Source organism: Homalodisca vitripennis, chromosome 5 (assembly GCF_021130785.1).
Source record: "Homalodisca vitripennis isolate AUS2020 chromosome 5, UT_GWSS_2.1, whole genome shotgun sequence".
Classification (NCBI taxonomy): Eukaryota; Metazoa; Arthropoda; class Insecta; order Hemiptera; family Cicadellidae; genus Homalodisca; species Homalodisca vitripennis.
In genome coordinates, this window is record NC_060211.1 from 80,541,191 (window position 1) to 80,555,825 (window position 14,635).

The following is a 14,635-nucleotide window of genomic DNA, read 5'->3' on the forward strand; positions in this document are numbered from 1 at the left end:
TGTTGCTACGATCAAGAAAATGTGTAAAAGTGTATATCTATGGCCATTGTAATTTACTTATTTTTGTTCCATAGTTGATTTTGCCTTGTTTTCCGATCAATAAAATACATATACAATAGTACATACACAGATCTGAGAAACCAGCTTCTGTAAAAGGCCAACTAAGATGGGTTTAACTTATTTACATTCAAACACATAAACCAATATTTTAAAATTTTATTTATTTTTTTTTGTGAGGCCTTTCAATAGCAAGGCTGTCTTTGTCAGACACATCACAACTTTTGCTATTGAAAGGCCTCACGAAAATAAAAGTTTTAAATATTGGTATATGTGTTTGAATGTTAATAAGTTAACAAGAAGCCAATACAAGCTCCATCTTCAACATTTAAGATGGGCTTTATAACAGCCTTTAAATTTATAGTAAAAGTTAGATAGCAATTTTGTTTTTTATATCTAATACTTAATATTTGCTAAAAATGTACAGTTAAAAAGTACATATTTTTATTTCTTTACTCTGTGCTCAACAGTTGTTGCAGTAAAAAGGTTGAAATAAGAAGTTTTATTATTCTACTTTCACACTATAAATGTAAACAAATAGAAATTAGAGTTTTAATTAATTAATATATGGTTGTATTTGCATAAAACAATGTTTATACAGAATAGTTGATTATATTTAACAGGCTCTTTCAATTAATATTTCACTACTTTAGAGACCAGTTGGGCGTAGCCAAGAGGGATTTTCAAAATAAAAATATGCCTATATTCGTATCATGTACCCTGAAAATGTCCATGTAAAATTTCAGTACAATCGCTTGAAAGCAAAACAATCAAACAAAGGGACTTACGAATTTATATTATAAAGATTTGAAATCATGTATTTCAATGCTTACTTATTGAAGTCATTCATATCATGTAAACAAATTAAACAGGATAACACCATTATATGAGGACATGACTATAATGGGAGTAGAGGAATATAAAATGTTCAATGTTTCAAAATCATTGTTTATTCAATGAGAAAATTACACAGATTCTTTATTTACATCACCGGTTTAGTAAACTACGAATGATTACAAACTATTTTTTGAGATTTCAGAGGATTATACTATGAAACTGTTTAATGAACACTTTCTAGAAATATCTACCGTATTTTAACACTTTGAACGTATTTACAGTATTAATGTATGCTTTATTTTATTTCAATTAACACTGTAAAAGAAAGTCAATAAACTTTTTATTTTAACAAAGAGTAAAAATCTATGTTAGCCCTATTTTACAGTCAGCGACTTACCATACAACAATATCAATGATGTTATTATGGACTGGCTTGACACCCTGTATACTGGTGAAAATCTTACACATATGAAATAAACTGTTAGTGGTTAGTATGCTGTAAGAACTGTAGTAATAAGAACATAATAAAGAACTTTTCTGCCACAGCTAATTTTCATATTTTTTTAATCATAAGAACTGAAATCTGTTTCCAAGATAAATAAATAATTCTTTTCTTAACATAGTACAACATTCTATTCCTGCATTATGCAAGCAAAAACACTAAATAAAAACAGTACTTTAAACCCTTTGCGCTCACAGAGCAGACAATACTGGTAAAAATTGTTTTCAATGCTGTCACCTAATATGAAAAAATAGACATCAAATATAGTGCCCATAAATGTACAATTTCTCAAAATATTGAAAATATGGCAGTGAGAATCATCTATGAACACAGGTTTCTCTTGTCTTTTTAAATTTAGCAATTTTGTCTGAAGAATACTGTCATCTACAAGTTACCACTGTAAATACACATTACGTAACTATGGTGGGAATTGTTGATTCAATGCAAATATTAGTTAAGCTCCATTTCACCTTCTTTCTAGGAGTCAATCTGAGATTTCAGATGCTGCACTAAAGAGAAGATGAAATGGTACTTAGCTCAATATTCACATTGTATATAGTTACCATCATTTAGCTTCTTTAAAAAATTCAATAACTGAGTTTTTCAATTTGAATTCACAGTGATATAGGTATGTTTTTGTTAACCCTTTGAAGGTCAGCCGAAAATTGGACCAAGCAGCCAATAGTACTGGTTTTTTTTAATCAATTTGCATAATTTAACTGCTAAAATGTAACACAGTAATGCTTAATGGTGAGGCCGAGGACTTTTTTTGTTCTTCATATTTTTAAAATATATTTATGATGTTTATAATTTTGTATTGTATAATACTTGTAACAAATATTTATAGACTAATTCACAATTGGCGATTTTATGCATGGTTGTTTCATCTTTACTCTATGGCTATGCCATTTCAATCCATTAGCTCAACTTTTACAGCATCTATATTGTATTTCTTTAATTGACACAGTACAATGACATTTCTAAGCAATTCATGCAAAATATCAAAACCACCCAAATCCCGCGTTAGAACATAATCAAATCAATAACTTAATACTACTCAACGTATACTAGAACAAGGAATCGGAGTATACAGAGTCATCCATCATCAAAGTTTTTTTCATTCACAACAAATCAATACATTACTAACTCAATTACAGTTTTGAGATATTTCAACCATAGTGTGGATAGCCAGCTTCAACCTAGAGATAATAAACCTAAACTGACAGAGCCAGGTAAGAAATGCTAACATCAGCACTTTTTCTACAAATTAAATGGTTCACACACTGGATCATGTATCTCAAGAAAGAAAAGAGCTTTTTAGAACTTAAAACATAGTTTGTTTTCTGCTAGTGTTGGAACATTACAAACTAGTCCTACAATATATCATTGTCACCAGTTTACTGCAGATTTCAAGATTCCTTACAGACAGCATCAGATTTCAAATGAGCTAGGTGAAATGGAGCTGAACTCACTCACTCATCATTCATACTCCAATGAAGGTGGAGATATGGTGAGGTTGCTATTAATTCTGAACTAAGCAAAAGAAAGCTAAAGGCTCCAATTCTGGTCCTTTCTAGCGCACAAGATTAATTTTATTCTCACATATTAAAGGTATGTTTCCAGCCTACTTCATAATCTAAATAAGAAACTTATCTATACAAACTTTCAACTGTTCTTTTAACTCTAGTAAACTCAAAGTTGAACTGGTAGTTCAAGATGAAATTTGAAACAGTTTTGAATTTTGTTTTGAAACAATCTGCTAGTTTTTATATTTTAGACATGACTTGAGTCAATGCTTGTGTAAGCTCTATGACAATAAACGTATTCTTATTCATCTGATTGATCTTAAAAATATTACATTTGTATATTTTTTCAAGCTTTACTTGACCCGCCAGTTCTATTTAGAGTTTACTACAATATTGTAGACAATAGTGATCATTTAGGTTACGTTTATTCCTTAGCAGACAGTAAGATAATTTTGGTAGTCGTAGTTTTACTGCTGTATCGCACAAGTATTGTCACTATCAACAGGCAAAAAACAATAAATATCGAGGTGAGGATATGGAATTAACCAATGACGTCACTGACTGGAAAACTCTACCTATTAACTTAAATAGCTGTTTTAACACGTTCGCTGCATGCAGTAACTCTGGTTACCGCTGTTATGCTGCGCTAGGAGCGGGCGGTAACTGTGGTTACCACAGAGCCTTTGTTCTGAAATGAGGTCAGTGTGCGGCCAGCACTCGAGCTATCACAACGATGTATTTCTCGCTCCTCGGGAGGTAATTTTCCCGCATTGTTATGCATTTAATTTTCACATTAAAAATAATGAAAAAGTCTAAAGTTTTTATAGTACTAAGTGATTGTGCAACACAATGCATCTTCCCCCGGGGCCAAGTGGTGTACAATAACCAAGTTCAAAGCGTACAACAGAGCCATTATTGAGTTCAAACGACGAGGATGAAAACATGGACGATGTGGAGTACCAAACTGACTCGGAAGTTGAGGATCCTGATAACGAGACCAACCCACGCCAATGGAGCGCTCACAACTGGATTGGAATACATTTTTATAAACTTATGTACTACAAGATTTTTTGTATCACTTCAATTAAACATTTAAATATATTTTGTTATAATTACTCACCACATATTTGTAAATAGTAACTGAATTTGAGTAAGTTAGCGGAGATTTATATAAACTTTTTCACATTTTTATAAACTTTTACATTCATTTTGGTTTTCACATTAATTTATGTATAAATATTGTTCATGTTTGTCTAAAACGAATAAAACACATTTTACTTAGCTACAATGTATTCATTTGGAATATTCCCACTGCCATAAAAGGGCGTTTCATAGTGCGAGCGGTAACTAGAGTTACCAGCTGGCAAAGAAGACTGTTATCAGGAGCTAGCAGTAACCACAGTTACCACATTCCCAAAACGGTAAAGAGTGATAACGTTTGTGACTTATGAGTAATTTTCATATATTTCATCCAAAAGTAAGTAAAAATATATTTAAAAAATTTCAGCATATAGGGAACTCTATATAGAGATTTTTAGCAGTGAACGTGTTAAGATATTGCTACAGCCAGCTGAATTGATCCACAGGAATCAATATATATCCAACAATACAGAATTATAGAGGTTATGCATATCAGTTTGACATGCACACACCTAGGTGACATGCTCTCTTTTAGTGCAATGACAATTAACTATTTTTTAAATAATAAATTAATACTCATGACTATGCTTAAAATGATAATTTGAACCCAACATTGCACCAATTTACTACTGGAATTCATATTGAACTTCAGTTATAGTGTACAAATTGCTTAGTTCAATAGAATGATTAATTTTACATCACAACCTCCATGACACAAAACAAACACAAAAAAAGCTAATCCAAAAATTAAATAAAAAATCCTTTTTTCAAATATAAAGAAAAGAAAAATTTACAAAATGACATAATGATTGTTTCAAGCCAATATTATGCTAAAGAGATAAAAACTACCAAACAGATGTGAAATAACAGTTTGAACATGTGAAGCCAATACTAGTTGATAGTTTACTAGTACTACAATAAAAATGGCAGTAAGAGTAACTAATAATTATGTACGTAATGTGCAATAAAATAGTATAAAAATATGAATGAATTCTGAAATGCAATAAAATATACGTAAAAATTGTACTTAAAAGTAAAAAATTTCAAATTTTCTTTCAAAACAGTTTTAACATTTTTGTCATAAAAAGACAACCAAAAACTCACATAAGCTTTTTCACTCAGAATAAACTAAGTATGGAAGTTATTTTTTTTTTATTTCTGTAAACTGATAATACAATTTTTATCCAACTAAAAAAACTACAGATCATTGTCAGATTGATAAATAAAATTGATAGCTATTTAATTAATTCCATGATCAACATTTTGTTTAATTTTGGTTTTTTCACTCTTTTGGTACATAGTTGACTAGCAGAATGAACTTAATAGGAAATGGAATAATGTCCAGTGATGTATATTCTTGATCAGGTAAAAATAAATATTTCCGTTGCATAATTTTCATATCGATGGACTCATTCCAACAAAATTGTACTGCAGCATTGCAACAATTTTTTCCCGACTTTGAATTGGATTCAGATATTTTTAGTAGTAATTAATACTAAGAATACTTACTAACAAATTTGTACTACTTGTAAGTAAGTATACTCGGAATTCATTGACATCACTATTTCTCATTGTACGAGTCTTTGAGGTTTGAATAGTCAACTGAAACAATATTATGCTGCATGATAATTTTTACCTTGAAAAGGGCCATTTAAACCCTTATGACATTAATCCTGCACTCAACAGTACTCTAGTCTGAACTGTAAAATATTATTGTTTACTTGAATTTGATTTTCCAGATTTGGTTAGGAACACTTCCAAACGTGTTTCACCCAAATCAAAATTTCTAGAGGATACCTTCATACTCATGCTGAATGATATTGTTGTGTTTCTTCTCAGTAGTTATAAACCAAAGAAAACAACACCATTGAAATATTTTTTTAAAAAGTATAAATATGAAGGATAAACTAGGTAATTGTATACTTTGCTTAAAAGCTAGGACAGATATAAACCAAATTAGAAAAAAACTATGCATTTTTGGACACTTATTAAATTTAAACTCCACTGTGTTAAAGGGTTAACAACGTGCAATAAGTATTGCATAGAATTGTTAATGTGGTTATATACAGACAGCCTTGACTGGCAGGTACTTTATCTGATTGTACCGAGTTTTTTAAAGGCTGGATTTAAGAGCTAACTTCTGTTATGTCATCTCTATTCCTCTATGTATGTTACTGAGAACTAATGGTACCAAAAATAAAAAACTGATTATTTTTTTCTAAATACATATTTTTAAATTAGTACTGTCAGTATTAAAAATGAGCAAAAAGAAAATGTAATATGGAAAATTACAATCAGTCGATCTCATTTTTTATTTCTGTTAGAATGAGTTCATCAAATAAAAAATTCATCAAAATTAAAAATAATACATTTTCCTTAAAACAATTAATGTAAAAAATGTTTCATACAGAATTTACAGTGCGTCCACAGTCATATCACACTTTCAATTGTTTATAGCCACTCTACTATTAATTACAGGTCTAAGAAACAGATGTACGAGTAAATTAAAACAACTATTTATAAAGTTTTATTTTCATTAGTTGAGTTACCCATTTACCCAAGTTTTAACAAAAACAGTCATAATGGTAACTTTGTAAATAATACCAGTGTATTTTGTAGCTAGCAAAGTTTTATTTTGAGATTTCAGTGCAACTTGAGTATTGTCATGTGTTTTATGAAAATCCCTCCGATTTACGCAGGATTTATCGTTGGAATAAGACATTTAAGGAAACAGGCAACTTATTAGACAATAAGCGAACAGGTAGGCTAAAAACAAAATGCATCATCATATCGTACAAACTCGTATATTGAACACTTTAATGCAACAAATCAGAGCTGCGATTGAATTAGTTAACCCAGAAGTCCTAATCAGAGTATCGGAAGATATCTATGTTCGCTCAGACATCTGTGTGGCAATTCATGATGCTCATGTTGAACTCAGATACACTGACTTAAAACTATTAAAAGTACTCTTTAATCCTATGTTAATCTCATTCTTTTGCTGTATATACTTTTGTAAATACAATTATTTAAAAGTGTAACATGACTTTGTGGACAAACTTTACTTAGAAAATAAATTCAAGAAGCATTATATTTCAATTTAAATTGTTTAAGTAGCACATTAGTTTCAATTATAAAGTGAATTAATGAAATTCTGAAATTTGTCAAGTAGTTGTCATATTCATTATGCATTAAACATTGAAACAAACGAGTTTACATATTAGTCAACCTTTTAAGTATAATTTACAATGAGCAGTTTTGATTAGAATTTAATACAGAGGGTCGGTTTGCTTTTCATATTGATCTAATATATACAACATTAGGTAGATGAGACATCTCTTGGATTGTTTTTATTAATATTTTGAACCAGTATTACTAAAATATTTCACTATGAATGAAAATTAAAACATAATAAGGTGTTTAGTTTAACATTTATAATAAATAAATGTGTGTTCAACTACACATAAAGACAGATCAGATCTGTCTATACCATATACAACTTTTAACATAAATATTCAATTATTAAGTACAGTAAACTCAATACCTACCATTTGGATTATCCATGATATCCATATTAATAGATGCTATATAAAATACCAAGAAAATAATAAAATAATAATAAATTTTCCAACACTGTAACTAGAATGGCTCTGTAAATAATCGCGAGTTTACTGTTAGTTTAGTAAGTTCATTATTGAGTTGTGGGAGCATTTCTATGATAAACTATTTCAGTTAAAAATGACAATGATGCCCTGAAGGCAATTACTTATTTGTTTTAATAGTATAAAAAACCGTATTTGGCATTATTTCTTTATTTTTAATTTAATGCAGCTTAACTGACTTTGTACAGTACACACAAATATATTTGAGAGTAGCACAAAGATTCCAATAGTTAGATCTGAAACCGACCACTCGGTATAATTAACACATTAGTTAATCTATAACATTTAATGTACACAATAAATATTGTTTCTGCAAAAATATACAATAATTTTCTCAACAACTATTCAAATAATAACAATTAATTATATAATATATATGGAAAATTAATGCCACAATAGTATCACTGTAGAGAAAATAAATAATACAAATAGCTGTCAAAAGCAGCCTCAAAACACGAGACTGATTCTACAATAAATACAGGTATCGAAATACTAATTGAGAGATGGTGTGAGAGTGGAGTGCCATCGAACTTCGATACTTGGCCATTTGGTCTGTAGACATGTTAGCATGGGGTTACTGTCCAACACACACTTCATATTGCATTCTAGCAGAACAGCACTGCCTTCTTGATACACAACCTGTAGGCAACATCCACTTATATTAGTATGATTACATTACTGACAATAATACTCAGACATTGTGTGTAGACATGTTAGCATGGGGTTACTGTCCAACACACACTTCATATTGCATACTAGCAGAACAGCACTGCCTTCTTGATACACAACCTGTAGGCAACATCCACTTATATTAGTATGATTACATTACTGACAATAATACTCAGACATTGTGTGTAGACATGTTAGCATGGGGTTACTGTCCAACACACACTTCATATTGCATTCTAGCAGAACAGCACTGCCTTCTTGATACACAACCTGTAGGCAACATCCACTTATATTAGTATGATTACATTACTGACAATAATACTCAGACATTGTGTGTAGACATGTTAGCATGGGGTTACTGTCCAACACACACTTCATATTGCATTCTAGCAGAACAGCACTGCCTTCTTGATACACAACCTGTAGGCAACATCCACTTATATTAGTATTATTACATTACTGACAATAATACTCAGACATTGTGTGTAGACATGTTAGCATGGGGTTACTGTCCAACACACACTTCATATTGCATTCTAGCAGAACAGCACTGCCTTCTTGATACACAACTTGTGAAAACATCCACTATCATTATTATGATTACATTACTGACTATAATCATAGACATGTTGGTAAGGATTACTGTCCAATATATATTTTATACTTTATGCTAATAAAATGCTACAATATCAGTTATACAATACCAGTTACTGTAATTATCGACCAATTGGTGTTTCGAAATGTCATTTGAGAGTTACTGTCCACAATGCACTATAGTGGAACGATACTGTATTCTAGATACACTACCTAGATAACACCATTATGCTAAATGCTAGGTAATAATAATTATTCATCAATTTATTAGCTAGAAACCACAAACAATTACAAAAAATTACATTTTTGTGAAAAAAGAGTTAAAATTTCTAATTTATTCATAAATGTGTAGGACACAAGTTGAATAACTAGTTTTAAATTTGAAACAATATCTTTATTTATTTATAATCTTATTAAATATATAAACTTTATAAATTAGACTCACATGCTTAAAATGTTCCTATAACTATAATTTTGAGTTTTGATTGTACGATTAAATTTTCTAACAATTATCAGCGCAATTAGAAAAAAAAAACTGTTGCCAATCAAATGTTAATGCTGTACCTTGTTGTTAGGACACGAACGAGGCAGCCCATTGTAATGGTAGAGAGTGAAGGTGTCAGGCACAGAGATCGTCTCCTCCGGGAAGAACTCCTCCATGAAAGCACTCAGCAGGATGATACCCAGGCTATCAGCATCCAGTTTCTTCTTCATTATTTCTACACTGTACATTTATCATAATTATTTACCTTTGTAAAACATTCTCTCTTTGTTGAAAACTTAATTAACCCTCTTAGTACCAGAGGTTTGATTATTCAGCAGATAGATAATTTGTTATAATGTTATCACTAGGTAAAACATAACATATCACAAACAGATTTCAGCAGCTGATTCAAAGTTTTCAACCACATATTGATTCTCCAGATTAGTGATGTGTGGAAACTGAATCACGAATCCACTGAATCTTTCAAAAAGAGATTAAGATTTTAGAAATGATCGATGAGATTAATATAAAATATAGCTAGTTCTCTGATTTATGCAAATCCCTCTATCATAAAGTTGTATTCTTGGATTACTTTTTATGTTTTCAGACAGTCTTCTAAGCACATAATGTAGCTATAGTGAGATCAATTAAATTTTAATGTTAAGTTTAGCTCCAGTTCACTTTCCTCCAAGTTTTAAGCTGTGATCGTATTAGTCACATTTTGTGAGAGGACCCAAGAAAATGCGATGCTGTTTAAAATGATGTCTCTAAATTGTGATGAAAGCGAGAAAGGATGACCAGACACAAAAAGTATGTAGCATTTGAAAAAGCTATTTACAGTGTAAAAACTACTGTTCAATGATTCTATAAAATATTAGACACCACGACACACAGCTGGCCAACGAACCATGTAGTTGGAAAGTGCCTGCCTACTCTCAGATCAAACAGTATAGATACCCGAGTTTGAACGTTAACTACTAACTAACTAATAGAGCTAAAATTACAGGAGTTACATTAAAATTTAGCTTGTGTATTTGTGCGTATAGACATATAAATAAAATTATTTACAAACAATAACCAGGTTTTATATCTGAAAAAAAACACATTATTTGCAATACATGAAAACTAGTAGAACACTATTGTTCAAATTATATTAAATTACATTCTTTTCTAAATACAATTTGGTGTGTTAATATTTGTATAAACTAACTATATTTATAATAGCCACAGAAAAACGCATAGGTGCTTTAGCTCATCAAAAGATTTTCATAAAATTAAAAAATGGCTGTGCCCTAAACAAAGCCCTGCCAGGGGAAAGATTTTTGTAGTATGCAATTCTCCTACTGAGTATATAGCACAGCTCAATGGCAGATCAGTCATGCCTGTGTTGCCAACATGGCTTGTTCTGTTTGTAGTGATTGTTTTGGATAGTGTTGTAGTCGTGTTTCTTCAATTTTTATGAGAATTAATTTAAGTGAACAATTTGCAGCTGTGAAATTTTACTTCCCGCTCAGTAAATTGCTGCTGAACATCTTAAATTAAAAAAACAGCTTACAAAGATGACACCTTGCACAAGTGGCTTTTGTTTTAAAAATGGTAACATATCGATTGACAACAAACCTCATTCTAGATGACCATAAATTACTGTAGAGATAAAAATGGTGAGAAATTTTAGAACTTATACTATTGAAGGACCATTGAACAACTGTAAACAATAAGCGTATGATGATTGCGCAACAGTGTTTTTCAAGAAAAACAATTTGTTGTAGACTGGTTTTTCCACCTTCAAAACACACCTGCATACACATATATTATGATAGCCAACAAAGAATGACATGGTATTGTTGCCTCAAACACCTTACTCAGCTGACCTAGCTCTGTGTGTCTTATTTATAAATATGAAGAGGGGTATCAATTGTTGAAATCATGAAAAAGACGAGAGGAGCTGTTGCCTACTTCTGAAAAATATTATAAAAAATATTTAAACAAAGAATCACCAATTGGACAATTGCATCAAGTATAATTGAGAGTATCTTTAAGAGGATTAAGTTGTTTCGTAAAAGAAATGAAATCCTGTATTTGATTATATATATATAGCATTTAATAAATAATTTCAGTTTCTTATGGGTACTCTCACCCTTAACCCTACTCAATGCACGTCATAGAAAAAAAACATAATATGGATGTAACATTGTGGAATATTGACTTACTATTCCGGATCGGATACAAGATTCAACATGCTGAGCACATCCTGTAGAAGGTCAGAGGAGATGAAGTTGTTGCCCTCTGGGTCGAAGCTCTTAAACACTCTCCGCGCTACCTCCGTGGGTGTCTCCGCACTGACCAGCTGCTTCTCGAAGGAAAACAGCACCGTAAGATGTGTCTCGCTGCCTAGCACCCACACTGGTGTCATGGGATTCTTCAGGAAGGATCCTACCTCACAGTACCTCAGATGTTCTAGGAGAGCCAGGAAACCAACGGTACTTTGCTTGTCGATCCCTAGCAGTTCTGCAACACGGACAATTACAATTACTGAATTATATAATATTCAAAACTAAAATTGTAGTTATTCCTTTAAAAGCTTCCAATTGCTATTTGGTTTTTCAAAATCATTGTTTACAATTTGAGATCGAACCAATTATTATTCAATTTATGAGCAAATTGAAGATTTTTATGTCTTCTTCAGTCACACTAAAGCAAAGAATGGTGAAAAGACATCAGTGATGGTAGATACCAATTCCACTTTTGTTTGAACATTTTAATTTAGTTGCATTTAATTGAACATTTTAATTTAGTTTTAATAAAAGGTATGATAGGACGTAGGTTTACAGTTTGAAGTCAACATACAGAAATCTTTAGAAAGTTAAGAATAATAATTTACACAAAAACAGAATATTTACACATAAGTCTTATATCGATTATTGTATACTATTGAAATTATACATTAATATACATTCCCAAAAACTTGCAAAGAATTGACAGAAATACAACTTGAAGAAACATAGGCATTTCTCACAAATACAGTTAGTAACAAACATTAGTCACCAAGGCACTAAAACCAATTAAAATTTGTTCTAAAATGTTCTTACGTAAATAAAAATGTTAAACTGATCAAAAAACTTACTAAGGCCTCCAACATCCTGATCATGATTCCACACATGTGCAACAGCTCTGCCTGTGATCATGAGATTTATAAGGCATTGGCTTCCATAGCCATACTCGCCATCTATCATAGGCTCTCCAGGATCTGTTACTTCCGTATGCAGCTGCTCAAGCCCCTACAGACAAAAAACATCATTATCTTTTAATACTTAAAACTGTTTCTGACAAACTGTTGAGACATTCTAAAGAGAAAAACTTGACTAATATGACCTGACAAGTACCGTGAAGAGTTTATGCGATCAGATAACAGTGTCAAGCTACTACTGAGAGAAAATATTTTTGGATGAGTATGAAAATTTAATTTTATACCCCTACCCATATGGCTTTTTCTGACTCTTAATTCTAGGGTTAATGAAAAAATTGTAGTGGAAACTGATGTTATTTAAATATTATGACATGTGAATCACTTATAACATTATGCAGAAAAGTTGTGCTGCAATTGAAAATCCCACCAGTTGTGAAATGCAGTATGTGATTTTTGTTGGAAAAATCACCGGGAACTGTGTGAGGTGTGCAGGAGCAAAGTAATGAGTAAAGGTTCTGTTATGAAATGATGCATTCAGTTTAAAAATAGCAGAACAAACGTTCATGATCAAGAGAAGAATGGATGTCCGAGCATTGTGACTGACAATTTGGTCACCAAAGTTGATGAAGATGTTCGTGAAAACTGCTGTTTTACAATAACTGAGCTTTTTCTGTGTTTCCCACAATTTTCATGGACTTTATTGTTTGAAATTGTTTCACAGAAGCTAGGCTACCACAAATGTGGTGCAAGATGGGTGCCAAAAATGCTAACAGATCACCAAAAAGAACAACAAATGGCCATCTTTGACGTTTTTCGAGGTCCTGCAGTGGTGATGCTCTACTGGATCGAATTGTAACAGGAGATGAAACCTGGGTCAAACATGTAAATTGTGAGACAAAATTACAGTCTATGGAGTGGGAATACACAAGTTCCCTACAAAACCAAGGAAATGCCTGTAAATTTTGTTGGCAAGGAACATCATGGGCAACAGTGTTCTGGGAAAGGCAAGATGTTCTTCTTATTGTTTTTCTTTTTATTGGTTTTGTTTTGCAGTGGTGCAACAATAAACTCTGAGCGGTACTGCCAACATTGCAAAGCTAAGGAGAGCTGTCAAAAACAAGCACCAAGGAAAATTGTCATCCAAAACTTTGCTTTTGCATTACAAAACCGGACTTCACACAACAAACCATGTACAAGAACTCTTGAACTCGTTCAACTGGAAAGTTTTTCCTTATCCCCCCTACAGTCCTGATTTTGCTCCAAGTGATTTTCAATTGTTCCCGAAAATGAAGACCTCACTATCAAAACAGCATTTTGACAATGATGACGAGATCCAAGTACGTGTCACTGAGTGGCTGAGATCACATATATAAAATAAAATGTTTTTCTATACTTGGTTTTTATTTAATTCTAAAACGTTCTTACTTTCTGAATAGCCCTCATACTATTAACTTGCTGAAGCTTAGCAAAATCTGATACCGTTCTCTAATGTTCCAAATAAACTTTCAGAAAACATTAAACACAATGTTGATAACAACTAATTCCTATTATGAACATATAATATTGAATGAGTTATGTAGGAATTAACATGCAATACTACAGTGACAGCACGTGTTGTGCCGGCTAAAGAAACAGCAGACACTATCACTTCCCTATGTCCATACTGTATCCTGAACTTGCTTGTGTCGTGAACACTGGTTGGATCATGTGTACATAAGATGTAATTTGATTGCAATCTAATTACATTGGAATTAGAGTTGCTAAAACCTGTTGGCAGATACACAACACCCCACGCTCCAGAGGCAAATGTGAATTTCTGACTTATCATCATTACATTTGAGAATGCAATTTAAAACAATGTTAAAAACTATAAATATAAATACCAATATGTCAGTAATCATCTATACAGTAGGAGGCATAAAGCAGTGCCCACAACCTTGGCGAGTAAGGGTGGTGATGAGGAGAAATGCCACGAGA

General features: G+C 31.8%; 1 protein-coding gene across 3 annotated transcripts in view; it reads right to left on the reverse strand.

Annotated features, from left to right (window-relative positions):
- Positions 1-984: 984 nt before the first annotated feature.
- Positions 985-14,635, reverse strand: part of LOC124362434 (ubiquitin carboxyl-terminal hydrolase MINDY-3 homolog) — a 28,870-nt gene continuing 15,219 nt past the window's right edge. Inside the window, exons 5-8 of one of the 3 annotated variants that reach the window (XM_046816930.1) lie at positions 12,596-12,749; positions 11,682-11,979; positions 9,552-9,711; positions 985-8,363 (exon numbers count right to left, since the gene is read on the reverse strand). In XM_046816930.1, coding sequence (XP_046672886.1) covers positions 8,217-8,363; positions 9,552-9,711; positions 11,682-11,979; positions 12,596-12,749 — 759 coding nt within the window. In that variant the 3' untranslated portion in view covers positions 985-8,216. The other 2 variants (XM_046816932.1, XM_046816933.1) reach the window with 2 other exon arrangements.